The sequence below is a fragment of the Pan troglodytes genome, chromosome 20, assembly GCF_028858775.2.
Source record: "Pan troglodytes isolate AG18354 chromosome 20, NHGRI_mPanTro3-v2.0_pri, whole genome shotgun sequence".
Lineage (NCBI taxonomy): Eukaryota > Metazoa > Chordata > Mammalia > Primates > Hominidae > Pan > Pan troglodytes.
Genome location: NC_072418.2, coordinates 9,909,777 through 9,934,152, shown reverse-complemented (window position 1 = coordinate 9,934,152; position 24,376 = coordinate 9,909,777). Strand labels below are relative to the sequence as shown.

The 24,376-nt window shown below is 54.1% G+C and overlaps 2 protein-coding genes across 5 annotated transcripts; both read right to left on the bottom strand.

Annotated features, from left to right (window-relative positions):
• Positions 1-986: 986 nt before the first annotated feature.
• ZNF358 (zinc finger protein 358) lies at positions 987-6,588 on the bottom strand. 2 transcript variants are annotated; one of them, XM_512328.8, is made up of 2 exons: positions 6,566-6,588; positions 987-2,780 (listed from the first exon to the last, which is right to left on the bottom strand). In XM_512328.8, the coding sequence occupies exon 2, from the start codon at positions 2,740-2,742 to the stop codon at positions 1,063-1,065; it is 1,680 nt and encodes a 559-aa protein (XP_512328.2). In that variant the 5' UTR covers positions 2,743-2,780; positions 6,566-6,588; the 3' UTR covers positions 987-1,062. The 2 variants fall into 2 exon arrangements, with proteins under 2 accessions (XP_512328.2, XP_016790358.2); XM_016934869.4 differs by lacking the exon at positions 6,566-6,588 and adding an exon at positions 5,723-6,320.
• A 6,935-nt stretch (positions 6,589-13,523) lies between these two features.
• Positions 13,524-24,367, bottom strand: TEX45 (testis expressed 45). 3 transcript variants are annotated; one of them, XM_016934863.4, is made up of 9 exons: positions 24,197-24,367; positions 20,533-21,126; positions 17,757-17,860; positions 17,570-17,670; positions 16,536-16,648; positions 16,346-16,455; positions 15,807-16,008; positions 14,825-14,910; positions 13,524-13,768 (listed from the first exon to the last, which is right to left on the bottom strand). In XM_016934863.4, exons 2-9 carry the CDS (start codon positions 21,107-21,109, stop codon positions 13,544-13,546), a joined length of 1,518 nt encoding a protein of 505 aa, XP_016790352.1. In that variant the 5' UTR covers positions 21,110-21,126; positions 24,197-24,367; the 3' UTR covers positions 13,524-13,543. The 3 variants fall into 3 exon arrangements, with proteins under 3 accessions (XP_016790352.1, XP_016790353.1, XP_016790355.1); XM_016934864.3 differs by lacking the exon at positions 24,197-24,367 and adding an exon at positions 23,015-23,076; XM_016934866.3 differs by lacking the exon at positions 24,197-24,367 and adding an exon at positions 22,921-23,056.
• Positions 24,368-24,376: the final 9 nt, after the last annotated feature.

Genomic DNA, 24,376 nt, shown 5'->3' with positions numbered 1-24,376 from the left:
ACTCTCGTCTATCAGGGCCCTCTGATCTGGCTCCTACCTACATCCAAAGCTCATCTTTCTATAGCCCCAGAGCCTTTGCATACTTTTGCCCTGGAGCGTAATGGTTAAGAATTTGGACCCTGGAGGGCAATTGGGATTTAAATCTAGGCACTGACAATGCCACTTCTACATCTTCCAGAGTCCCTTCAACTCCAAGCTGAGCGCAGTGGGCGGTGGCATGCACCGGCAATCCCAGCTACTCGGGAGGCTAAGGTGGGAGGATCGCTTGAGCCCAGGAGGTCGAGGCTGCAGTGAGCTATGATCACACCACTGCACTCCAGCCTGGGCAACAGAGCAAGACTGTCTAAAAAAAAAAAAAAAAAAAAAAAAAGTGCCTCAATTTTCTCATTTGCAAAATGGGGATATTCAAAGTCATCTACCTACTGGGGCTGTTGAGAGGATTAAATGAGAGAATGCAAAAACTATCGCATAAGGCTGGGCAAACAGTACTGATTATTAAATTAGTGATTATTGGGATTACAAAATCCTTCATTGAGAAAGCTGCCTGCCATTTATATCAGAAGTCTTGTTATGCTTCTCCTAGAATGTACTATACCCTGTAATTATTTTTTAAGTATTCTGAATTTAGTATCTGTGAGCTCCATGCAGGTCGAGGCCATATTTATCTTGTTCCCTGCTGAGACCCCAGCAATCCAGAGATGTTTGTTGATTGCATAAATGAGCAACTTTTTTTGTCCACTTGTGTACCTACTGTGTGGGCTTTGAAGAGCAAGGGGGTAAGTGAGAGGAACAGAGAGTGGTGACTAGTGGGATGGACCAGGATGAGACACTGTGGGTTAAGCTGGAAAGTCTAGCTGGTGGGCCCAAGAAGGAAGCCAGGACACTGGAGCTCCAGATTGTAGCTGGCCCTGGCCACAATGTCCCATCTCCGGAGCAAGGGGCTGTGCTCAGAAAGAAAGCACAAAAGGCAAGCCACGACACAGAGCCCGGAGGCAGTGGGAGGATTTTACTGACCGCACAACACACAACTTCCCCAGGCCCCCGAGGATGCCGGCGTCTCCTTCAGCCATCAGGCCCCAGCAGTGCCCCTTGCTCCTGTACCCACTCTGGACTCTTGCCGGTAGGGAGGGCTGGGCTGACAGTGCCACGAGTGGGAGAACAGGGGTCAGGGCAGGACACAGGGTTGGGATCAGGGCTGGGCACAGGATCAGGGTCTGGGCTGGGCACAGGATCAAGGTCTGGGCTGGGCACAAGGTCGGGACCAGCGTCGTGCCCAGCCTTTGGGTCAGAAGATTCCACAGGAGTAGGGCTGGGGGTGGATCTGGAGCCGGGGAGGGGTTTGGAGCTGGGATCCAGCAGAATGCCCGGCCCAGAGCCAGGGTCAGGGTTGCGGCCAGAGCTGGTGCCAGGGCTGAGGCCCAAGCCAGAGCCAAGCACAGAAACAGCATCAGGACCCAGGAGGGAGACCTGCCCCGGCCTCATCATGGATGCAGGGCTTAGGCCAGGCCCGAGGCCCAGGCCGGCGGCCGCTGCAGCAGCGGCTGCACCCTCATGCACCCGTTTGTGCTTGGTGAGGCTGGAGGCCTGGCCGAAGGCCTTCCCGCAGAGCTGACAGCGATAGGGACGCTCGCCCGAATGCACGTGCAGGTGCTGGAGCAGCGCTGAGCTCTGGCCGAAGGCCTTGGAGCAGTGCGGGCAGGCGTAGGGCCGCTCGCCCGTGTGGATGCGCAGGTGGTGTTGCAAGTTGGAGCTCTGCCCGAAGGCTTTGCCGCAGTGGGGGCAGCGGTAGGGGCGCTCAGCCGTGTGTGTGCGCTGGTGCTGCAGCAGCGCCGAGCTCTGCCCGAAGGCCTTGCCGCACTGCGGACACGGGTAGGGCCGCTCGCCCGTGTGCGTGCGCAGGTGTTTGAGCAGCGCAGAGCCCTGGCCGAAGCCCTTGGCGCACACCGGGCACTTGTGGGGCCGCGGGCCGCCGTGCGTGCGCAGGTGCTGTGCCAGGAGCGAGCCGTGCCCGAAGGCCTTGCCACACACCGGGCAGTGGTGCGGCTTTTCCCCGCTGTGGCTGCTGCGATGTTTCAGCAGCGTGGAGCGCCAGCCGAAGGCCTTGCCGCAGGCCGCGCACTGGTACGGCCGCGCCCCAGTGTGGATGCCACGGTGCTGAGCCAGGGTGGCACCGTGGCTGAAGGACTTCCCGCAGTCGGGGCAGCGGTACGGCTTCTCGCCGCTGTGCGTGCGGCGATGCTGGCTCAGCCCGGAGCTGCGGCGGAAGGCTCGCCCGCAATCCGGGCAGGAGAAGGGCCGGGGCGGGCTGGCGGGGGCGGGGAGCACCGCGGGGCTGGTGGCCAAGACCTGGGGGGTGGCAGTGAGGCCAGAGGAGATGGGGTCCACGTTTGGATCGCCGGGGCTGAGGGTGTCGCTGTTAGGATCGAGAATCAGGGGTACGGGGCCAATCACATCTGGATCGAGGTCGAAACTCGAAGACATGGGGTCGGGATCTTGGGGTTCCGAGCCCGGAGCTTCGGCGTCGGGGTCCAGATCCTCCGAGACGGGCTCCAGATCTTCATAGCTGGGGTCCACGTCTTCCGGGACAGTGTTGAGGTCTTCAGGATCAGGCTCTGGGTCTTCAGAAACCGGGTCCAGATCTTCAGGATTGGGGTCTAGGTCCTCGGAGTCAGAGTCGAGCTCTTCATAAACGGGTCTCGGGCCTTTGTGGCCTGGGTTCCTGACCAGGACTGAGCGCCGCATTTCAGGCGTGGATGTGCCCGCAGCTTCTGGGGCAAGACCTGCAAGGGCAAGGATAGAGGGTAGAGGGTAGGTGGGTTCTGTGGGAGCGGGGGTGTCTTTTGGAGTCTGGTTAGGGATGAGAGACGGGACCCGATTGTGCCCCTAGAACCCACTTTTTTTTTTTTTTGAGATGGGGTCTCGTTCTGTTGCCAAGGCTAGAGTGCAAAGGTACCATCTCGGCTCACTGCAACCTCCGCCTCCCAGGTTCAAACAACTCTCCTGCCTCAGCCTCCTGAGTAGCTGGGATTACAGGTGTCCACCACCATGCCTGGCTAATTTTTGTATTTTTAGTAGAGATGGGATTTCAGCATGTTAGACAGGCTGGTCTCAAACTCCTGACCTCAGGTGATCTGCATGCCTCAGCCTCCCAAAGTGCTGGGATTACAGGCGTGAGCCACCGCGCCCAGCCCCACTTCTTTATTTTTATTTTTTTGAGATGGGGTCTCACTCTGTCACCCAGGCTAGAGTGCAGTGACGTGATCATACATAGCTCACTGCAGACTGGAACTCCCGGGCTCAAGCGATCCTCCCACCTCGGCCTCCCAAGTAGCTGGAATTACAGATGCACCACCACACTCAGCTAACTTCAATTCTTTCTCTTTCTTTCCTTCCTTCCTTCTTTTCCTTCCTTCCTTCTCTCTCTTCTTCCTTCTTTCCTTCCTTCCTTCTTTTCCTTCCTTCCTTCTCTCTCTTCTTCCTTCTTTCCTTCCTTCTTTCCTTTCTCTCTCCCTCTGTCTCTCTTTTTTGAGATGGGGTGTCGCTATGTTGCCCAGGCTGTTATCAAACTCCTGGACTCAAGCAAACCTCTGGCCTTGGCCTCAGAAAGTGCTGGGATTACAGGCATGAGCCACTGTACCTGGCCAAACCCCACTCACTTCTGAGCATACACGTGGATCCTTCCCTTGTCTCTGACTGCAAGGAGATTTCTGACTTACCCCAGCCAGGGCAGGGAGTTGAGGGACCCAGGTGGGACATGGTAGGACCCTCCCCTCTCAGCCCCAAACCTGGACGGAGGTCATGAGACCCAGCACTAGAGGTTTCTAGTCCCCAACTCCATGGCTCTGCCCCTCTCTCCAACCTGGGCTCCTCTTGTGGGAAGCTGGGGTCCTGTGGAGGAGACAGTCCTAGCTTCCTACCCCCTTGCTGGGCGTCCCCACATGGGGAACAGTGTGGGTGTCAGCGTTTCTGTGCTCCTGAGCACATGGCCTGAATTCTTGTCCCATACTTGGGGGCGGCAGATTAATTTAGGGGGCGAGTTCTGGTAGGGAGGCCCCCCTCCAGCAGCAGCATTCTGAGCTCTAGAACCCATGTCTGGGGGATAAGAATATGGAACAAATAACATCAGGTATCCCTCCCAAGTCACTGGGGAAAGACAAGAAGACTCTGGCTTGCCCTCTGGGGAAAAGAAAACCTGAATTCCAGAGCTCACAGCTCCAGGTGGGAGTCAGTGTCAAATCCTCTCTCTTAGACAGATCGGAAATGCCCTTTCCTACAGCCAGATAGTGAGCATGGTAGAGTGATATTTGGGACCCCTCCTGGTGAGGAGGGATGGGTAGGGAGACTCATGAACCCCATAGGCAGGAGGGTGGGGACAGTTGTTAGTATACCTGTTTTATTTATTTATTTATGTTTGAGATGGGGTCTTGGTATGTTGCCCAGGCTGGACTCAAACTCCTGGGCTCAAATGATCCTCCCACCTCAGCCTCCCAAAATATGGTGATTACAGGCATGAGCCACCATGCCCGGCCAGTATACCTGTTTTCCCTATTGGCTAGAAGGTCCTGCATTTTAACTTCTAGCTGGAGGTTAGGCAAAAATAATACCTGGGGACCCTCTGAAGTTAATGGGGGAACGCCTGAGTCATCTCCTCCCATGGCTGGGACATGGTGGGTAGTGTCAGCACACTTGTAGCCCTTCCTGCAGGAAGGATCCTGAACTGAATTGCCAGCTTGTGGCTAGGGGCAGACTGGGAGGTAGAGGGACAAAAGCTGGAACCACTTCTGGGGAGCAATGGGAGCCCAGGATGACCTGCCGGGAGGATGCCTTGAGCTCCCCACCCCATGGCTGGGTGTTGAGGTGTCAACAATGAATGATCTGCTCCTGGGAGAAGCTGTGGGGGGACCTGTGGCTCCTCTTCCGGGGAAAGGAATACACTGAGCCACAACCCCATAGCTGGGAGTGTGCAGGCAAACAGAGCCGAGTTCCTGGACGGGGGTCCTCAACCCAGACCCCATGGTTGGAGAGTGGGGGAAACAAGACCTGGGACCCCTCCTGCATGAGGGGCAGAGGAACCCTTAGATTGCCTCCAGGGGAAGGGGCCCCCTGAATTCCCATCTCTTAACTGGAAGGTGGGAGGAGAAATCACTTAAGTCTTTCCTGAGTTCCCAGGGGTGAGGGCAGGTGGACCCCTGGATCACCTCCAGGGAAAGGAGCTTCCAGAACTACAGACCCCAAGACTGGAGGGGCAAGGGAACAATCGCGGGGACCCTTCCTAGGGTCCTGGGGGAAGAGGGAACCCCTAGGTCCCCCTTTTGAGGACAGGGCCTCCTGAACTCCAGACCCCAGGCGGGAGGTGGGAACAATACCTCGAATCAGGAGGGGAGGGGGTCCTGGATCGCCTCCTAGGGAGGGGGCGTCCTGAGCTCCAGACCCCAGAGCTGGCGGGCGCCCCCCACCCCGCCCGATTGAAGGCTCCCAACCTCCTGGCCCTTTCCCCCCGGGCCCCAGCGGCGGGATGGGTGCGCTAGGCTGGGGCTGGCCGCAGAGTCCCCTCCCCATCGCTCCCGCGACCCCCGCTCGCCTGGGCCAGGGCCGGAGGCGCGCAGGGCGGGGGACGATTAGAGGTCGCCCCGGGCTGCGCCCCGCGCCTGGAGCTCCCCCGCCCGCCCGCCCCCCACCCAGCCCCCCGCCCCGGCCCCAGCCCGCTCGCAGGGACACTCACCCGGCGCCCCTCGCCCCTGCCCGGCCCGCCGCGCCCGCGCCGGCCGCCTGCTCCCCCCGGGCCCGCAGGAAGCCCCCCGCCCGCCAGCCCCGCCGGCGGCCCCCTCGGCCCAGCGGCCCCGCCAGGCGCTCCCGGGGAGCGAGAGGGGCCGGCCGAGGGCCGCAGCGGGAGCTGCTGGGACTTGTAGTTCGCCCGCGCCCGCCGCGGCCGTCGCCATCGCTGCCCCCGCCCCCCGGGCAGGCCTTTGTCCCCGGGCAGGCCACCCCGACCGCGCGGCCGCGCCTTTGTCTGCACCGTGCGCCGCCCGCACGCAGCCCTGGCCCCATCCCTAGTCTCCTCCTGGGCCTGTCTCAGTCCCTCTGTGGCCCTGGCCCTATCTCTTTCTCTCCATCCCTGTCCCTCTCTCTGTCTCTCTCCGTCCCTATCTCTCTATCTCTGTTCATTCTCTGTCTCTGTCCCTGTCTTCCCATCTCTGTTCCTTTCTCTGTGTCTCTGTCCCCATCTCTTTCTCTGTGTTCCAATCTCTTTGCCTCTGTTGCTTTCTCTGCCTCTATCTCTCTCTGTGTCTGTCTCTCTCTCTCTCTCTGTCTCTGCCTCCTGCCCATGTCTCTGACTCTATCTTTGTTCGTAAAACTCTACACATGTTGTTCTTGGAGACTTGCAGTGCACATAGGCACAGCCAAGCCTCTCAGCTCTGCAATCTAAAAACATGTCTATTTTTGCTTAACCTGGCCTTCCTCCAATTTTTCCTTTTTGCATGGTGAAACCCGTCACCCTTTCTGGGTAACACCCGCCAAGGCACAGATTTGGGATATTCCTCCTCTAGTGTTTTCAGCCTCCTACCCAGATGGTGGGTCACCGCTGTCCCTGGAGGCCTCCAAATGCTAGATGTGAGTGATGGTTTCCGGAGAACCTTACGCCCGGCCGGGAAGGGCTCGGGGCAAACTTTCCTTGGAGACACAGATCCCCGCTGCCAGCCAGAAGAGAGAGTGGAAATCAGCTCCTGATGGCTGGGCCGCGATGTTCTCCACTAAATATAAACAGTGGTCACAGGATATAAACAATGATGAGGCAAGGCCACTCTGTGACCATGTCTGAACCAAGATAGAGACATGGGCCCTGTGCAACCACAAAAATGAGTTCTCATCCCCCTCTCCAAGTGAACACAAATGACTGCCACTTCTTACCGACGACAATTCCAACCCAACTACCATCCTCCCACCTCTGAGACAAAAATCACTGAAATACCTAGTCAGCAAAGCGCTCCCAGGTTCCCGACAATACCACCCTAGTAATTCTCTGTAAAACCACCCAGTATAGGCTGGGTGCGGTAGCTCATGCCTGTAATCCCAGCACTTTGGGAGGCCAAGGCGGGTGGATCTGGAGGTCAGGAGTTTGAGACCAGCCTGGCCAGCATGGTGAAATCCTGTCTCTACTAAAAATACAAAGATTAGCCAGGCGTGGTGGCAGGCACCTGTAATCCCAGCTACTCGGGAGGCTGAGGCAGGAGAATTGCTTGAACCCAGGAGGTGGAGGTTGCAGTGAGCCGAGATGGCACCACTGCACTCCAGCCTGGGCAACAGAGCGAGACTCCGTCTCAAAAACAAAAACAAAACAAAAAACCCAAACCACCAAGTACAAGCCCAAATTCTATAAGATACTCCTCTGTCCCCATGTCCTCCTTATAGAGACACCCTATGGTTCCTTCTTCCTTCCTGAACCTTCTAGATGTGTGTTGGACTCAGCCTGAGACCTGCTTTCCATCTTTCCGCAGAGCCCACAGCAGATCTGAGAGATTGGAGATAACTTCAATTGGATTATGCCCCTGGTTCCTTATCCTGACACTTCCTGGATGATCCCATTACAAATATATGTGATGACATCTGTTGTTTCTTTGGCTCAGAATCTAACAGTACTTTCTTTTCCTTTGTGGGGTCCCCTCCACTACTCCAGATGCACATGTGTCTAACACCCCTTCCCAGTCCCATGTGAGCTGGACTCTAATCAAAGGGCCCCTATCCCCTGGCCACAATAATTAGGTATGGGTTGAGAAGGTGACATTGGAGGTTCTCACTCTACTTCTGGGGTTATGAGCCACAGGGGGCTCATTCTGCCTGCAGCCACTTTCCCCAGTTGTTCAAAAGAACGGTCTGCAGACTGAGGACAATATGCACCAAGATGTACAAGTAAGAGTCAGAGAGATAGCTCTGGCTGTATTTGTTGAGCTCCTGGATATAGCCGTACCTGAAGCCACCGAACTCATTCTTTCCTGTACCACAAACCAACAAATGTTCTGGGTGTTTGAGCTAGTTTTAGTGGACGTCTGTTCTTTGCATCCGTGACAGTCTTGACTAATTTAGGAATTATTACCTGGAAAGGAAAGAGTAATAAAAAAAATCTTTAAAAAAAACCTTAAAATGTGGAACCAACTAAAGAAAGATGGGATAGAGAGCCAGGGTTGCCACATACATGGACTATAAAGTGAATAGGGCACCTTAGGTTATGCAATGCACGACCTGTCTAGATGTATACGGGGCTTTGTAAAAGAGCTTTGCCCCAGAAAACTAGAGTTATGTGGAAGAAAACCAGCGGATTAAATTGTTGCCTGGCCAGGCGCGGTGGCTGACACTTGTAATCCCAGCACTTTGGGAGGCTGAGATGGGCGGCTCACTGAGGTCAGGAGTTTGAGACCATCCTGGCCAACATGGTGAAACCCCATTTCTACTAAAAATACAAAAAGTAGCCGGGCATGGTGGCGGGCACCTGTAATCCTAGCCACTTGGGAGGCTGAGGCAGGAGAATCACTTGAACCCGAGAGGTGGAGATTGCAGTGAGCCGAGATCGTGCCACACTATACTCCAGCCTGGGCGACAGAGCGAGACTCCATCTCAAAAATAAATGAATAATAAATAAATAAATAAATAGTTACTGATTTTTTCATGGAACTCTAACCGTGTGTCTCCTAAGGACCAGAATATTGGAATATGGGGAAGCTTTCTTTCTCTTTTAGAGACAGGGTCTCATTGTGTCACCCAGGCTGGAGTGCAGTGGCACAATCATAGCTCACTGCAGCCTTGAACTCCTGGGTTCAAGCCAACCTCCCACCTCAACCTCTTGAGTAGCTGGGACTACAGACGAGTACCTGGGGACTCAGCCTCCTGAGTAGGTGGGACTACAGCCACCATGCCTGGCTATTATTACTATTTTATTTGTAGAGATGGAACCTCACTATGTTGCCCTGGCTGGTCTCAAACTCTTGACTTCAGCGATCCTCCCAACTTGCTGGGACTACAGGTGTGAGCTACCATGCCTGGCCTGGGGCAGCTTTCATGCAATCTTCAGCAAAGTCTTGCAAGAAAGACACAAGTTTCTGGAATGTGTTTCTTCTCAAAGCAGAGAATCATCTGCTTCATCTTGTGAGATCCTCAGAGCTGAATTTTCCACCCCAGGCTAAAAGACGAGGTAGATGATGAGGTAGAAGATAAGACTGGGATTATGGGAGGACATCTGACACCCTAAACTACTCCCAAATGCTGAACATTCCTTGTCTGCAAAGCTGACAATCACTCTCACTGGGAAGAGCCTATTAGCTGAGCTAATCCACCCTCCAGATTGCAACCTGGGGCAGGACACAGATTTGTCCTTAGGAGACACAGTCAATTAAGGTTGGGCTCCAGCGCCGTGATCCTGGCTGGGTTTGGGGAGTTAAATAACCTAGGGGTGGGTTCCTGAGCTGGGCAAACCAATCACCATATTGTTTTCCTCTGGGCACAGTGATTGGTCCACAACTCGGTGAGTGATTCAAATGGGCCAATCAGCCTGTTCCTTAAATCCCAATATGGGGCCAGGTGTGGTGGCTCATGCTTGTAATCCCGGCACTTTGGGAGGCTGAGGCGGGTGGATCACTTGAGGTCAGGAGTTCAAGACCAGCCTGGCCAGCATGGTGAAATCCCGTCTGTAATAAAAAATACAAAAATTAGCCGGGCATGGTGGTGCATGCCTGTAGTCCCAGCTACTTGGGAGGCTGATGCAGGAGAATTGCTTGAACCCAGGAGGCAGAGGTTGCAGTGAGCCGAGATTGCATCACTGCACTCCAGCTTGGGTGACAGATGTCTCAAAACAAAAACCAAAATTCGACAGAGGGAGCGTGGTGGAAAGACCCCGCCCTTCTCTGGGGGATCTAATCATAATGATTGGAAAATACTACCAGCATCTTCCTTTGCTGTTGCTTGGAGGGACATAGGACTGAGAGATGGCCAGGGGGACAGAGTCCTGATGCAAAATGCCTGATATTAGACCCAATTCCAGACTCAGACCTTCTTGTTTCTGTGTGTGTGTGTGTGTGTGTGTGTGTGTGTGTGTGTGTGTATTGTTGAGACAGAAACTTGCTTAGTTGCCAAGGCTGGAGTGGAATGATAATAGCTCACTGCAGACTCAATCTTCTTGGCCCAAACAATCCTCCCACCTCAGCCTCCCAAGTAGCTGAGACTACAGGTGCACACCACCATGCCCAGCTAATTTTCTAAATTATTTTTAGTGGAGATGAGATCTCGCTATGTTACCCAGGCTGGTCTTGAACTTCTGAGTTCAAGTGATCTTCCCGCCCCAGCCTCCCAAAGTGTTGGGATTGCAGGCATGAGCCACCACGTCTGGCCTGTCTTTTTCTAAATCAATAAAATTCCTTTTTTTTCTTGAGCCAGATGGAGCTTGGTTTCTGTCACTTGCAACAAAATGACATAAGACATTAACACATTTAGTCACCATTCACTGAGCTGCAGCCAAGTGCCAGGCCCTCTTCTGAGCATGGTACATGCACCTTTTATTTAATTCCTGTAACCACTCTATGAAACGGGAACTATTGGCATTCCCATTTTACAGATAAGGAAAGTGAGGGTCAGGGTGTATTTTTGCCTAAGGACAGAAAGGCAGGTCTGAATTCTGCTGCTGGGTGACGCTTACCACTGAGAAAGTTGTTTTCCTTTAAAAATTAATCTTGGTGGGCTGGGCACGATGGCTCATGCCTGTAATCCCAGCACTTTGGGAGGCCAAGGCGGGCAGATCACGAGGTCAGGAGTTCAAGACCAGCCGAGCAACATGGTGAAACTCCGTCTCTACTAAAAATACAAAGATTAGCCAGGCGCGGTGGTGGGCACCTGTAATCCCAGTTATTTGGGAGGCTGAGGCAGGAGAATTGCTTGAACCCAGGAGGCGGAGGTTGCAGTGAGCTGAGATTGCACCATTGCTTTCCAGGCTGGGTGACAAGAGCAAGACTCTGTTTCGAAAAAAAAAAAAATCTTGGTTTCTCACATTCAATTCTATATTTTTTGTCTTAATCCCTAGGCTTTTGGGGGAAGGAAGGGAGTGAGTGGAATATAGGAGGGTTAGTCATAAATCCATAAAATACATCCAGAATAATCCTGATGTAGTGCCTTTCCCCAAGGATTAAACATTTCCAGTACAGTTTCTGTTCTTCCCTGGCAAGCCATCCTAGGACTGGTCATTTTCATTGTCAGAAAGTGCTCCAAGTTGTGCTGAAATCCAGCTCTTTTTTAATTGCTATGGACTGTTTTCATCTAATGCCTAAGGCTGTTTTAAACCATTCCTGGGATGAGGCAGGAAGATAATCCTGCAACTACAGCTACATGGAACTTAAGACCAAATAAACATTCTGAGCTTCCCAGAAGGCAAGGCAAAAAGGGAAAGCCTTTCTGTTCTAGTAGTCTGGTCACTAGGCAGACCAGCTTCATCAGAAGAGGATGAGCTTATCGAAGTGGTTTCCAACCAGGGCAATTCTCTCCCATCTGGAAGATATATGGCAATATTTGGGACATTTTGTTACAAGTGGGAGGGAGAGGTTCTACTGGCATTTAACGGGTAGAGGACAAGGATGGCACTAAATATCCTACAATGCACAGGAGAGCCTCCAATAAAGAATGATCTGATCTAAGACACCGATAAATGATAAGCCCTGGTTTATCCTGAAGTAACTCAGAAGGGCATGATGCCAAATATCTTTAGAGGACATATTCACAGCTGGCAGATTCTTGCATGGTCGATGTGGATACCATGTGTGGCCAAAAGGGTCATCTTGTCCCTACAGGATGCAAAGCTGGATTCCCTCCTGCCTTTCCTGCAGAAATGACAACCTGGCCTAGAAGAACTGATGCCAACCAGGAAAGGGCTCCTGGGCAGGGTCGAGATTGGCTCAACCTTATGGTTCATTGGATTGGGGTCCTTGGTCTTTGGAGGTTTGATTCTTGGTTCAGGAAAGCCATGTTCACTCCTTGAGACTGGATGTTCAACAGCCCACAGAGGCAGGCCCCGGCATGGTCACTAAAGCCTACCTTACCCGAGACAGGCCTTACCCCAGACAGACCTTTCTCCTCACCATGCCCTGGACCTTAAAGGTCAGGCGCTGTCCAAGGTACTGGTCCTTGCTAAGCCCTGTCACTCACTTGCTGCAGAGCCCCATCACATCCTCCTCCTTTTGACCCTTTACATTTTGTCCCTGGCTGAACACTTACCCCCTTGGACCTCATAATATCTTGATGGCTTTTGTCAATTTGCCCCTGGACTCTGCTCTGACCTGGGGACCAGTTGCCCAGACAACCAGTGCCCCATTCGGTCTCTAGTCTCTGTCCATGATGGAAAAAACTGCTGGGTTATTCTCAGCTGTGTCCACTCTTCCATGTCCTCTATGGGCCACATCCAGTGTCCCCACCATTGAAAGCTTTTTCCCCACATCCTGGCCTTCCCCACTCTCATCCTCAGAAGGGAAGCTTCCCCTCCACGACCCCAGCCCCATGCACTGAAAAGTGTGTACATTTCTCATGTATAACAGTCTCATGGGAGAATTGCTACTTATCCCCATTTCATAGATGAGCAAATTGAGGCTCATAGGGGTTAAGTGACTTGCCCAAACTACCATCCAGGACGTGGAGGAGTCCGGGTTTGGACTATGCCCATCCAGCACCCCCGCCCTTCCCCGGCCCCAGGGATCTGTGTTCTGAAGTACGCACGCCAGTATCTCTGTTCAGCACTATAACTTTATTCTTTTTTTGAGACAGAGTTTTTGCTCTGTTGCCCACATTGGAGTGCAGTGGTGCAATCATATAGCTCACTGCAGCATTAAATTTCTGGGCTTAAGTGATCCTCCCACCTCAGCCTCCTGAGTAACTTGGACTACAAGCACGTACCACCATGCCTGGCTTTCTAAAATTTTTATTTATTTATTTATTTATTTATTTATTTATTTAATTTTTAAGACTTAGTCTCACTCTGCTGCCCAGGCTGGAGCTCAGTGGTGTGATCTCGGCTCACTGCAACCTCCGCCTCCCAGGTTCAAGTGATTCCCGTGCTTCAGCCTCCCGAGTAGCTACGATTACAGACATGTGCCACCACATCTGGCTAATTTTTGTATTTTAGTAGAGATAGGGTTTCACCATGATGGCCAGGTTGGTCTCGAACTCCTGATCTCAGGTGATCTGCTCGCCTCGGCCTCCCAAAGTGCTGGGATTACAGGTGTGAGCCACTGCACCTGGCTGATTATCTTTTTTTTTTGTAGAAACAGGATCTCCCTATGTTGCCCAGGCTGATCTCAAACTCCTGGGCTCAAGCAATCCTCCCATCTCAGTCTCCCAAAGTGCTGGGGTTACAGGTGTGAGCCACCGCGCCCAGCCTTGACTCCATACTCTTCATGGCAATGCAGCAACAGTGGAGTCATCCTTTCCCGTGCAGTCCCTTCCTCCAGCCCCCACCCACCCAAGCATCCTCTGGACGGGCTGACTGATGGGAAAGAGTGGAATGTTGCCAAGATGGCATTTATTGCTGGCTGGGGCACGGGTACATAGGGGGCTGGGGGACCAGAGGGTCTATCTTCTCCCTGCAGCCGCGCTGGTGAGGCGTGCCCAGGGGCACGAAGCCCTCCTGAGGATTTTTCAGTCTCAGGGCTGCTGGGCCCTGGTACTTGAAAGGAAACTCGTCCTTGTATTGTGTTGAGAAGAAGCGCAGTCCACCCAGAGGGGGCTCCATGTGGCTGTACTTGCACTGTGGAGACAGGGTGGACAGCCTGGCAGGGCAGCCTGGGAGGTGGCCGATCCACCCTGTCCACCCCAGGATCTCCAGGCCTGATGAGTCAGGGGGCGGGGCCAGGCAGGGCAGGCTAGCTGGTCGGGGCGGAGCCAGTGTCTGACCAAGGAGGATGGTTAAGACTGGGTAAGAGAGGATAGGGAAAGGGGCGAGGCTATGGCCAGAAGGGTGGAGTTATGCAGGGGCGGGGCTTGGCCACGAAGGGGCGGGATTGTCCAGGGGCGGAGTTGGGGTTCTGGTCAATTTGGGGTGGGATTTAGCCCTTCAGAAGGTGAAGCCTGGGGTAAGGTGGGGCCGCCTAGGGACACAGCCAGAGCATCAAAGGCTGGGGAGGTTGAACCCTGGGGAGAGGTGGGCAAAAAGGGCCCCAGGCTGGGCTGAATGAGGAGCTGGATAAGAAGATGGAGAGAAACCAGGGGTGTCCCTGGAAGGACTCCAGGGCTGGGGTGATCCTGGGTGGCTCTGAATTAACCCTCGTCTTGGGTATAACAGTGGTGGTGGTGCAAAGATGCCCCTGAGCTGATCTTGACATGACCCTGGGGGGTGAGCTAGAGATGACCTCTATTTTTTTTTTTCCTTTTTTTGAGGCAGAGTCTTGCTCTGTTGCCCAGCCCAGAGTGCAATGGTGCGATCTTGGCTCACTGAAACCTCTGCCTCCCTGGTTCAAGCAATTCTGTCTCAGCCTCCCTAGTAGCTGGGATTACAGGCATGCGCCACCATGCCTGACTAATTTTTGTATTTTTAGTAGAGACGGGGTTTCACCATGTTGGCCAGGCTGGTCCTGACTTCAGGTGATCCACCTGCTTCGGCCTCCCAAAGCGCTGGGATTACAAGCGTGAACCACTGCACCCGGCCAAGCTAGGGATGATCTTGAGGCTGAAGGGATATTAAGATGCCCCCGAGCCTGGGTGATCACTAACTCTGAGACAGGGTGACAGCATAGTCGTCCTGAGATAACTCTACACCAATGTGGGGGTTGCCTAATGATGGGTGACTCCCCTCCGCCTCCCTTACCCGCTGTAGCATCTCTTCAGTCACCGGGGCCGGAGGTGTTCTGTGTGGCTTCAGCATCTTCTGGTTCATGGTTAAAAAATCGAATTCTGGAGATTCAGGTTGGGGAGGCTGAGTGAGGGCTGTGGGCCGAGGCGGGGCTGAGGGTGTGGTGAAGTTCAAGGGAAGGGTTCAAGAGCCAAGCCCAGGCCAGCGCTGAAGTTGACCAGGGGAGAAAAATGGATTAGGAGACGGGGGAGGGAGGAGCCAAAGAAGGAGGGAGAAGCCAGAGGAAGGGGGAGGAGCTGGGAAAGAGGGAGGAGCTGGGAAAGAGGGAGGAGCTGGGAAAGAGGGAGGAGCTGGGAAAGAGGTAGGCGCTGGGGAAGAGGGAGGAGGTGGGGGAGGAGGGAGGAGCCAGGGGAGGAGAGAGGAGCTGGGGAAGAGGGAGGAACTGGGAAAGAGGGAGGAGCTGGGACAAAGGAAGGAGCCAGAGAAAGGGGGAGGAGCTTGGGAAGAGGGAGGAGCTGGAGGAGGACGGAGGAGCTAGGGGAGGAACCCAGAGCTAGGGCATAGGGCTAAGAAGGTCAGGGGCGGGGCCAGGCCAGATGAGTCTGTGGGCAGGGCCAGGCAGGGCAGGCTAGTGGGTCAGGGGCGGAGCCAGAGTCTGACAATGGAAGAGGAGTTAAGACTGGATAAGAGAGGATGGAGAAGGGGCAGGGCCGTGTCCAGAAGGATGGAGTTATGAAGGAGAGAGGCATGGCCATGAAGGGGCGGGAATATCCAGGAGCAGAGTTGGGGTTCTGGTCAATTGGGGGTGGGATTTAGCCTTTCAGGGGATGAAGCCGGGGGAGGGGAGGGCTGGTTAGGGGCGGGGCCAGAGCAGTGGCAAGGGCGAGGCTTCCAGGGCTGGGCTTCCCGGGACGGGGCTCCATGGGGGCGGGGCTCCATGGGGAGGGGCTCCATGGGGGCGGGGCTCCATGGGGCGGGGCTTCCCGGGAGCGCTCACCGCCCGTGCCCCGCGGCAGGTTGCTTTGCTGCAAGTGGAGGTTGGGCGCTTTCTGCACCTGCCTCCACTCTGAGGGGCAGTAGTCCGAGCCCATGGTGGTCTTGAAGAAGCGTTTGAGTAGCTTTGGCTCCCCTAGGGTCACATGACTCTGCAATTTCTCATGAGGCACGTGGCGGCTGGGTGGCTGGGTCGGGGGTGGCGGCTGTAGGACCACATGGCATTTGAAAGCTCCGGCGTCCGAGAGGTCCCCGGGCCCGGGGGTGAGGGAGGAGGTGGGCTCTGTGTGACCTTGGACAGCTCCCTCACCCCTTCTGGGCCCCACTTGGTAGCACTGGGAGTTGGTACTCTTATCTCATTTTACAGAAGGAGCCACGGAGGAGGATCGGAGTGGTTAAGTGACTCGCCCTAGATCACTCAAGTACATCCAGGAGATTCCTGCATACATATCAAGCTCACTCCCACTTTGGGACTTCTGCACCTGCTATTTGCTCCGTCTGGGAAGCCCTTTTCCCTGCCGCCTTTTCGCTCTTCCTGCTCACCTGGCCGTAGAAGTGCTGCATGAAGGTGTCCAGACTGCCGGGGCCGGGGCACCAATTTCCTTTCAGGATGTGCGACTCTGGAGTCTGATCGTGGTGAAGAACAAAAGGCTCTGCCAGAAGCGGAACAGGTGCAGAGCTGCCCTGGGAGGCTGCGGTGGGAGGCGGGACGGGGCGGGCCTCAGGCTCTCACCTGGCTCCCTGGCATAGAAGTGCTCGGCCTTGGTGGTCCTGTCGCGGAAGAGGCCGTCACCAGGACGGATATTTACACAGTGGATGTGGGCTGCGGCCTGGGCCTTGTCATACCTGTACGTAGTGTATTATTCCATCAAGAATAAGGTAAAGTGGGCTGGGCATGGTGGCCCACCCCTGTAATCTCAGCACTTTGGGAGGCTGAGGTGGGTGGATCACCTGAGGTCAGGCTTTTGAGAACAGCCTGGCAAAAATGGTGAAACCCCATCTCTACTAAAAATACAAAATTAGCTGGGCATGGTGGCACATGCCTGTAATTCCAGCTACTCGGTAGGCTGAGGCAGGAGAATTGCTTGAACCCGGGAGGCGGAGGTTGCAGTGAGCTGAGATTGTGCCACTGCACTCAAGCCTGGGCAACAGAGCGAGACTACGTCTCAAAAAAAAAAAAAAAAAAAAAAAAGAAGAAGTAGAAGAAGAAGCTAAAGTGGATCCATCTGGGGCCTTGCAACCCCCAGAAAGAGGGAGAGGAGCAGGGTTTCCTAATGACCAAGCTGCGGGGCTCTGATAATGAGAGATCTGGCACAATAGTGCACCTTGGCTACCAGTGACAGAGACCTCAGAGGCAGAGTATGGGCCCTAAAGCCCTAAGGGGCAAATACCACATGCTACTGAAAGCCAATTGTCCCATCTGGGTGGGAAGGCAGTGCCCCCTCGTCCCCCACTTTTTTTTTTTTTTTTTTTGAGATGGAGTCTTGCTCTGTCGAACAGGCTGGAGTGCAGTGGTGCAATCTTGGCTCACTGCAGCCTCCGCCTCCCGGGTTCAGGCAATTCTCCCGCCTCAGCCTCCGGAGTAACTGGGATTACAGGTGCCCACCACCACACCCGGCTAATTGTTGTATTTTTAGTAGAGACAGGGTTTCACCATATTGGCCAGGCTGGTCTCGAGCTCCTGACCTCATGATCTGTTTGCCTCAGCCTCCCAAAGTGCTGGGATTACAGGCATGAGCCACCGTGCCCGCAGTGGCCCCTTTATACCTATCTTCAGGCAGACCCTGGGGCCTGTAGGCCTGTTTCTGCTCCGAACACGTTGATCCATAGCTGATCTTGCAGTCTCCCAGCTCCACTCTGGAGGAGGCCTGTGGGCAGACAGGGATAGGAAGGCCCAAACCACCCAGTCCCCAATTCTGCCCCCGCCTGCAGCCCCAACACAGCCTCAATTTACCCTCTTACACCTCAAGGCAGGTGGGCCTGGCAGGGCCTGGAACTGTCTTTGGTAGGAAGTCCCATCTTGTCTCGTGTAGTCCCACTTGAGGGTGTTGGGGCCCCCTTAGGATAGGCAAGGGGGGTGGGGGGAGAGAGAGAGAGAGAGAGAGAGATTGAGATTCCCTGCCATCTCAAGCCCTCTGGAAGGAATTCTATTTCTTGCCTGGGAAGGGGAGCTGGGCCATTCTGAACAGTGTAGACTGAGAGCTGTCTGGCAAACACCAAAAGATAAAAATAAAAATAAAATAAATTATACTAAAAGCCAGGTGCAATGGCCCATGCCTGTAATCCCAGCTATTCAGGTGGCTGAAGTGCGAAGATGGGCTTGAGCCCATCTTGAGCTGGAGACCAGCCTGGGCAACATAGTAAGACCCTCATCTCTAAAAAATAATGATAAATTTAAAAATACAGCCAGGTGTGGTGGCTCATGCCTGTAATCCCAGCACTTTTGAGAGGCCAAGGCAGGTGGATCACCTGAGGTCAGGAGTTCAAGACCAGCCTGATCAATACGGTGAAACCCCATCCCTACCAAAAATATAAAAATTAGCCGGGTGTGTTGGCATGTGCCTGTAGTCCCAGCTACTCAGGAGACTGAGACAGGAGAATAATTTGAACTTGGGAGGTGGAGGTTGCAGTGAGCCGAGATCGTGCCACTGCACTCCAGCCTGGGCCACAGAGTGAGATTCTGTCTCAAAAACACACACACACACAATAAAACAAAAAAACCCCAATAATATCTACCAAGGACTATATTGAGCCACACATAGGTTAAGTGCATTGCATCTTCTTCCAGGACTGAGTATCTCTCTCTCCGTCTCTGTTTTATTTTGGAGATGGAGTCTCGCTCTGTGGCCCATGCTGGAGTGCAGTGGCACAATCTTGACTCACTGCAACCTGCTCCTCCCAGGTTCAAGCGATTCTCCTGCCTCAGCCTCCCAAGTAGCTAGCTGGGATTACAGGAACGCAACACCAGGTCAGGCTGAATTTTGTATTTTTAGTAGAGATGTGGTTTCACCACATTGGCCAGGCTGGTCTCCAACTCCTGGCCGCAAGTGATCCGCCTGCCTCAGCCTCCCAAAGTGCTGGGATCACAGGCATGAGCCATTGCACCCGGCCGCAACTTCTTTTTGGACCTGGTATCATTTCTCTTATGTTACAGCCTCCTTGAGGCTCAGAGAGGTTAAGCAACTTGCCAGAAATCACAGAAACTAGGAATCACAACTAAATGTCAAATCAGGGTTTGACAATCCCTGAGCCCATCTTAGGGGCCTCTGACCAGTAATGTTCACCTAAAGGGTCCCTGGAGTCACAGAATTGGAAAATTGCATGAATGCTGGCTATTCTTTGTTAAGTGCTCTCTGCACCAGACACACCATACACATTCAGCTTTACCAGCTCCTGTGAATTGGGCTCTGTGATTGCACCCATTTTGTAGATGGAGAAACTGAGGCTTGGAGAGGTTAACTCCCTCAGACTCACACAGCTACTAAGGTGGTAAGGCTGGGGGGTGTGGGGAGGAGGGTGTACAGCTGGGGAACTTAGCTGATTTGTCTGACCCCAAACTGGCATTCATGACTTCTGCCAACCACACACCACTCTGGACAGATTCAGAGGATATGTCCACCCTCCTGATGCTGAAACTGATGCTCAAGGTGGTTCCAGGGTTTCTGAGGCTTGGTGTAACTGACATTTGGGGCTGGCTGGGAGGATACTTGGCAGCATCTCTGGCCTCTACCCGCTGTCTGCTGGTAGCACCTCTGCCCATCTTTTTAAATTTTTATTTTGTAAGGGCTGGGCTCAGTGGCTCATGCCTATAATCCCAGCACTTTGGGAGGTCGAGGCAGATGGATTGCTTGAGCCCAGGAGTTCAAGACCTGCCAAGGCAACATAATAAGACTGCATCTCTACAAATAAGTACAAAAAATTAGCTGGGCCTGGTGACATGTGTGTCTGCAGTCCCAGCTGCCTAGGAGGCTGAGGTGGGAGGATCACTTGAGCTGGGCAGATTTAGTCTGTGTGAGCCGAGATCATGCCACTGCACTCCAGCCTGGGTGACAGAGACACTTTCTCAAAAAAAAATATATACATATATATATAATAAAAAAAATAAAATTTTTATTTTGTAGAGATGGGTCTCGCTATGTTGCCCAGGCTGGTCTCCAATTCTGGCCTCAAGAGATCCTCCTGCCTAGGCCTCCCAAAGCACTGGGATTACAGGCGTGAGCCACCGCGGGTGGCCTCGCCACCCCCCAAGTCTTCCTCCGTCCCTCCCTCCCTTCCTCTCTCTGTCTTGTTTTCCTTCCTTCCTTCTCCTTCCTTCCTTCCTCTCTCTTTCTTTCTTCTTTCTCTTCTTCCTTTCTTTCTTTCCTCACCAAAACCTCTGCCCCCTGGGTTCAAGCGATTCTCCTGCCTCAGCCTCTCAAGTAGCTGGGATTACAGGCACCCTTCACCGCGCCCTACTAATTTTTGTATTTTAGTAGAGGCGGGGTTCCTCCATATTGGCCAGGCTGGTCTCGAACTCTTGACCTCAAGCGATCTCCCCCGCCTCCAACTCCCAAAGTGCTGAGGTACAGGCTTGAGCCACCGCGCCCGGCCACCCCCCAAGTCCTGACTACCAAAAGCGTTTCCAGACATTGCCAAATGTTCCCTGGGGGAAGGGGAATGAAGAGTCCTTGCCCCTGTTTGAGAACCACAAGGTGAAGCAAATCGCCCACTCAGCCCGGGCGCGCGCTCACCGAGGTGGCAACTGGGCGCGCGAGGCTGCGGGCGCGCGTCGTGGGGTGGAAAGAGCGCCTGGTGCGTGGTGGGCGGGATGCGCAACTTGTCGCGGTCGCCAGGAGGCAGGGAGTCGCGGTCGAAGATGAGGCGCGCGCCGCGGATCCGCTCTCGGGTGCGCGCCGGCAGCTCGGGCCAGCCGTAGGCGGCGTGCGCGTTGGAGAGGCCGATCCCGGCGTGCGCGTCCTCGTGCAGGTGCAGGTTGCTGGCCTGCATGGCGAGCGTGCGTTCCCGCGCCTGCGCTTGCAGCAGCTCCCACGGCGGCGTGGATGGCGGCGGGAACGCGCGGTGCGCCTCCGACACGCGCTCTTCCCGGTCCCAGCGCGGGTCCATTGGGAAAAGCAGCGCGGGCGGCGGCTGCAGGCTCGGCGGCTCCCGAGTGGCAGCCGGGTAGGCAAAGTCCCGGTGCGACGTGGTGCGCATGGTGCCCTCGTGCAGCCGCAGGTCAGGCCCCAGCGAGAAGTGCGAGGCCTTGAGGAAGTCCAGCCGGGACATCGGGCACGGGCGCGGGCACGGCAGGAGGGCGCCTGTGGCCATCGCGGGACACCAGCCACCTGCGAGAGGGTGGAGATGAGGGACTGAGCAAGTGCCCATTGGGACACTTGCCTTTGACTCCTGCTTTTGACTCCTTTCTGCTGCCTTTGACTCCTTTCTGTTCGCCAAGCACTGAGCTGGAGGCTGGGGACATCACGGGAAACTGGTACAGCTTCTGTGCCTTCCCCCAGCGAGAGCAGAGACAGAAATAATCATGGCCGGGCGCAGGGGCTCACGCCTGTAATCTCAGCACTTTGGGAGGCCAAGGCCGGTGGATCACCTGAGGTCAGGAGTTCGAGACCAGCCTGGCCAACGTGGTGAAACCCTGTCTGTACTAAAAATAATTTAAAAAAAAAAATTAGCCTGGAGTGGTGGTGGGCGCCCGTAGTCCCAGCTACTCGGGAGGCTGAGGCAGGAGAATCGCTTGAACCCGGGAGGCAGAGGTTGCAGTGAGCCGAGATTGTGCCATTGCACTCCAGCCTGGACGACAGAGCGAGACTCCGTCTCAAAACATAAAAAAAAATATTTCATGTGGTGCCTACTTTAGGCCTGGCACACAGTAGGCACCACATAAATGATTTCTATCCCTACTCTAGGCCTGGAGGCCAGCAGGGGTGGGGAACTAACGTTAGTTCACAAAATAGACCTAGATCCCTGCCTTTGTGGAATTGATAATGGGGCGGGAGATGACAGACAATAAAAAAAAAAAAACAACAAAAATTGAAGAGTAGGTTGGAAGGTAATAGCTGGGTACTGTGACTCACACCTGTATCCAGGCACAGTGAGAGGTCAGAGCGAGAGGACTGCTTGAGCCCGGGAGTTCAGGACCAGCCTGGGCAATATAGTGGGACCCCGTCTCCACACACACACACACACACACACACACACACACACACACACACACAAATTAGACAAGTGTGGTGGGCTCAACCTCTTGGGCTCAAGCAGTCCTCTCACCTCAGTCTTCTGAGCATCTGGGACTATAGGTGTGCACCACCATGCATGGCTAATTCTTTCTATTTTTTTTTAGAGACAGGGGTCTGGCTATGTTGCTCAGGCCAGTCTCAAACTCCTGGGCTCAAGCAATCCTTCTGCCTCAGCCTTCCAAAGTGCTGGGATTACAGGTGTTAGCCACCATGCCTGGCCAAGGGTAGGTTTTAACCACTGCTTCACAAAAGACATTGAGGCTCAGGGAGGTGGTCATTTGCTTGAGATTTGAACCCAGGGCGACTCTGATTCTAGAACTTGGAGAATTAACCACTGCATTCTACTGTATGTCTGATACGAGAACCCCGTCTTCTCATCCTCAGTCAGTTGTCAAGGCCACGGTTTTCTCCTTCTTCCCCTCTGGGGGACCCATTTTTGTTCCTCTGCCTAACTCCAGCCCTGCACCCCAGCCACTGGCCATCTCTGTTTCTGCCACACTTTTTCTCCCTTCTCTCCCCATCCCTCTCCCCCCTCCCCTCCGCTCCCTTCCCTTCCTTCTCTCTCTTTCTTTCTTTCCTTTTCTTTTTGAGACAGAGTCTCACTCTGTCCCCCAGTCTGGAGTACAGTGGCACGATCTCAGCTCACTGCAACCTCCACCTCCTGGATTCAACTGACTCTCCTGCCTCAGCCTTCCAAGTAGCTGGGATAACGGGTACCTGCCACCACGCCCGTCTAAGTTTTGTATTTTTGGTAGAGACGGGGTTTCACCACATTGGTCAGGCTGGTCTTGAACTCCTGACCTCAAGTGATCTGTCTGCCTTGGCCTCCCAAAGTGCTGGGATGACAGGTGTGAGCCACTGTGCCCGGCCTGCCACGCACTTTCTTACTGGTTTTCCCCTGCTCTGCAGTTGTCCTAGGTCCTGCCTATTCTCAATCTCTTCCTGTCTTCACACTTTCTGAGTGTTAGCTCTCTCCTCTGACCTTCAGCTTCAGACTCCAAGCCTCCCCTGACCCTCCGCCTCTGCTCAGTCACCTGGGACTTTCTTGCCTTTGCTTAGATCACAAGTGTCTCCCATGCTCTCCTCTCTGTCTCCCTTGGAGACCAGCATTCCAAGTTCTCAGGCTCACCTCTTGCAGGAAGACCTCCCAGATCACTTCAACCCACAAAACCTGCTTACCTCTACCTATTTAGAAAACGTGGATCAGACGGGTGCAGTGGCTCAGGCCTATAATCCCAGCACTTTGGGAGGCCGAGGTGGGCGGATCTCCTGAGGTCGGAGTTCAAGACCAGCCTGACCAACATGGAGAAACCCCATCTCTACTAAAAATACAAAATTAGTCAGGCGTGGTGGCGCATGCCTGTAATCCCAGCTACTCCAGAGGCTGAGGCAGGAGAATAGCTTGAACCCAGGAGGCAGAAGTCGTGGTGAGCCGAGATTGCGCCATTGCACTCCAGCCTGGGCAACAAGAGCGAAACTCTGTCTCAAAAAAAAAAAAAAGAAAAAAATACAAAAATTAGCTGGGCATGGTGCCACGTGCCTGTAATCCCAGCTACTCAGAAGGCTGAGGCAGGAGAACCGCTTGAACCTGGGTGGCAGAGGTTGCAGTGATCCGAGACCACGCCACTGCACTCCAGCCTGGGTGACAGAGCGAGACCTCATCACAAAAATAGAAAGAAAACATGGATGAAGGGTGTGTGTGTGTTTTAATGAAACCACAGTTTTTCAGTGTGTAAGTTTGTTGCTTTTTTTTTTTTCTCAGCTCACTGCAACCTCTTCCTCCTGGATTCAAGCGATTCTCCCACCTCAGCCTCCAGAGTAGCTGGGACTATAGGTGTCCGCCACCACGCCCGGCCAATTTTTGTATTTTTAGTAGAGACGGGGTTTCGCCATGTTGGCCAACCTGGTCTCGAACTCCTGACCTCGTGATCTGCCTGCCTCGGCCTCCCAAAATGCTGGGATTACAGGCATGAGCCACCGCGCCTGGCTGAGTTTGCTGCTTTTTGAATCATTTGCCCCCTGCAATAGTTGAGAGTTGAATATGACCTCCAAAATCGGTCATACAACTGAGACTACTAGCCAGGTAATCTTGGAATAAGTCATTAAGCTCCCATGAGCCTCAGTTTTCACCTCTGTACATCAGGGACAAGGACAGTGTACCTACCTCAAGGGATGGCGTGTGAATCAATGAGTTTTAGAAAATGCACTTAGCTACAGACTAGATCTTTGGGTCTCCCTCTGTCCCTGGTCTCTCAGAGGACCCTCATGTTCCTTCCCAGGCTGCATCCAAGGGTGGTCCAGCCCTGCCCATTGTGACCTCAAGAGCTTCCTTTGTGTAATGATA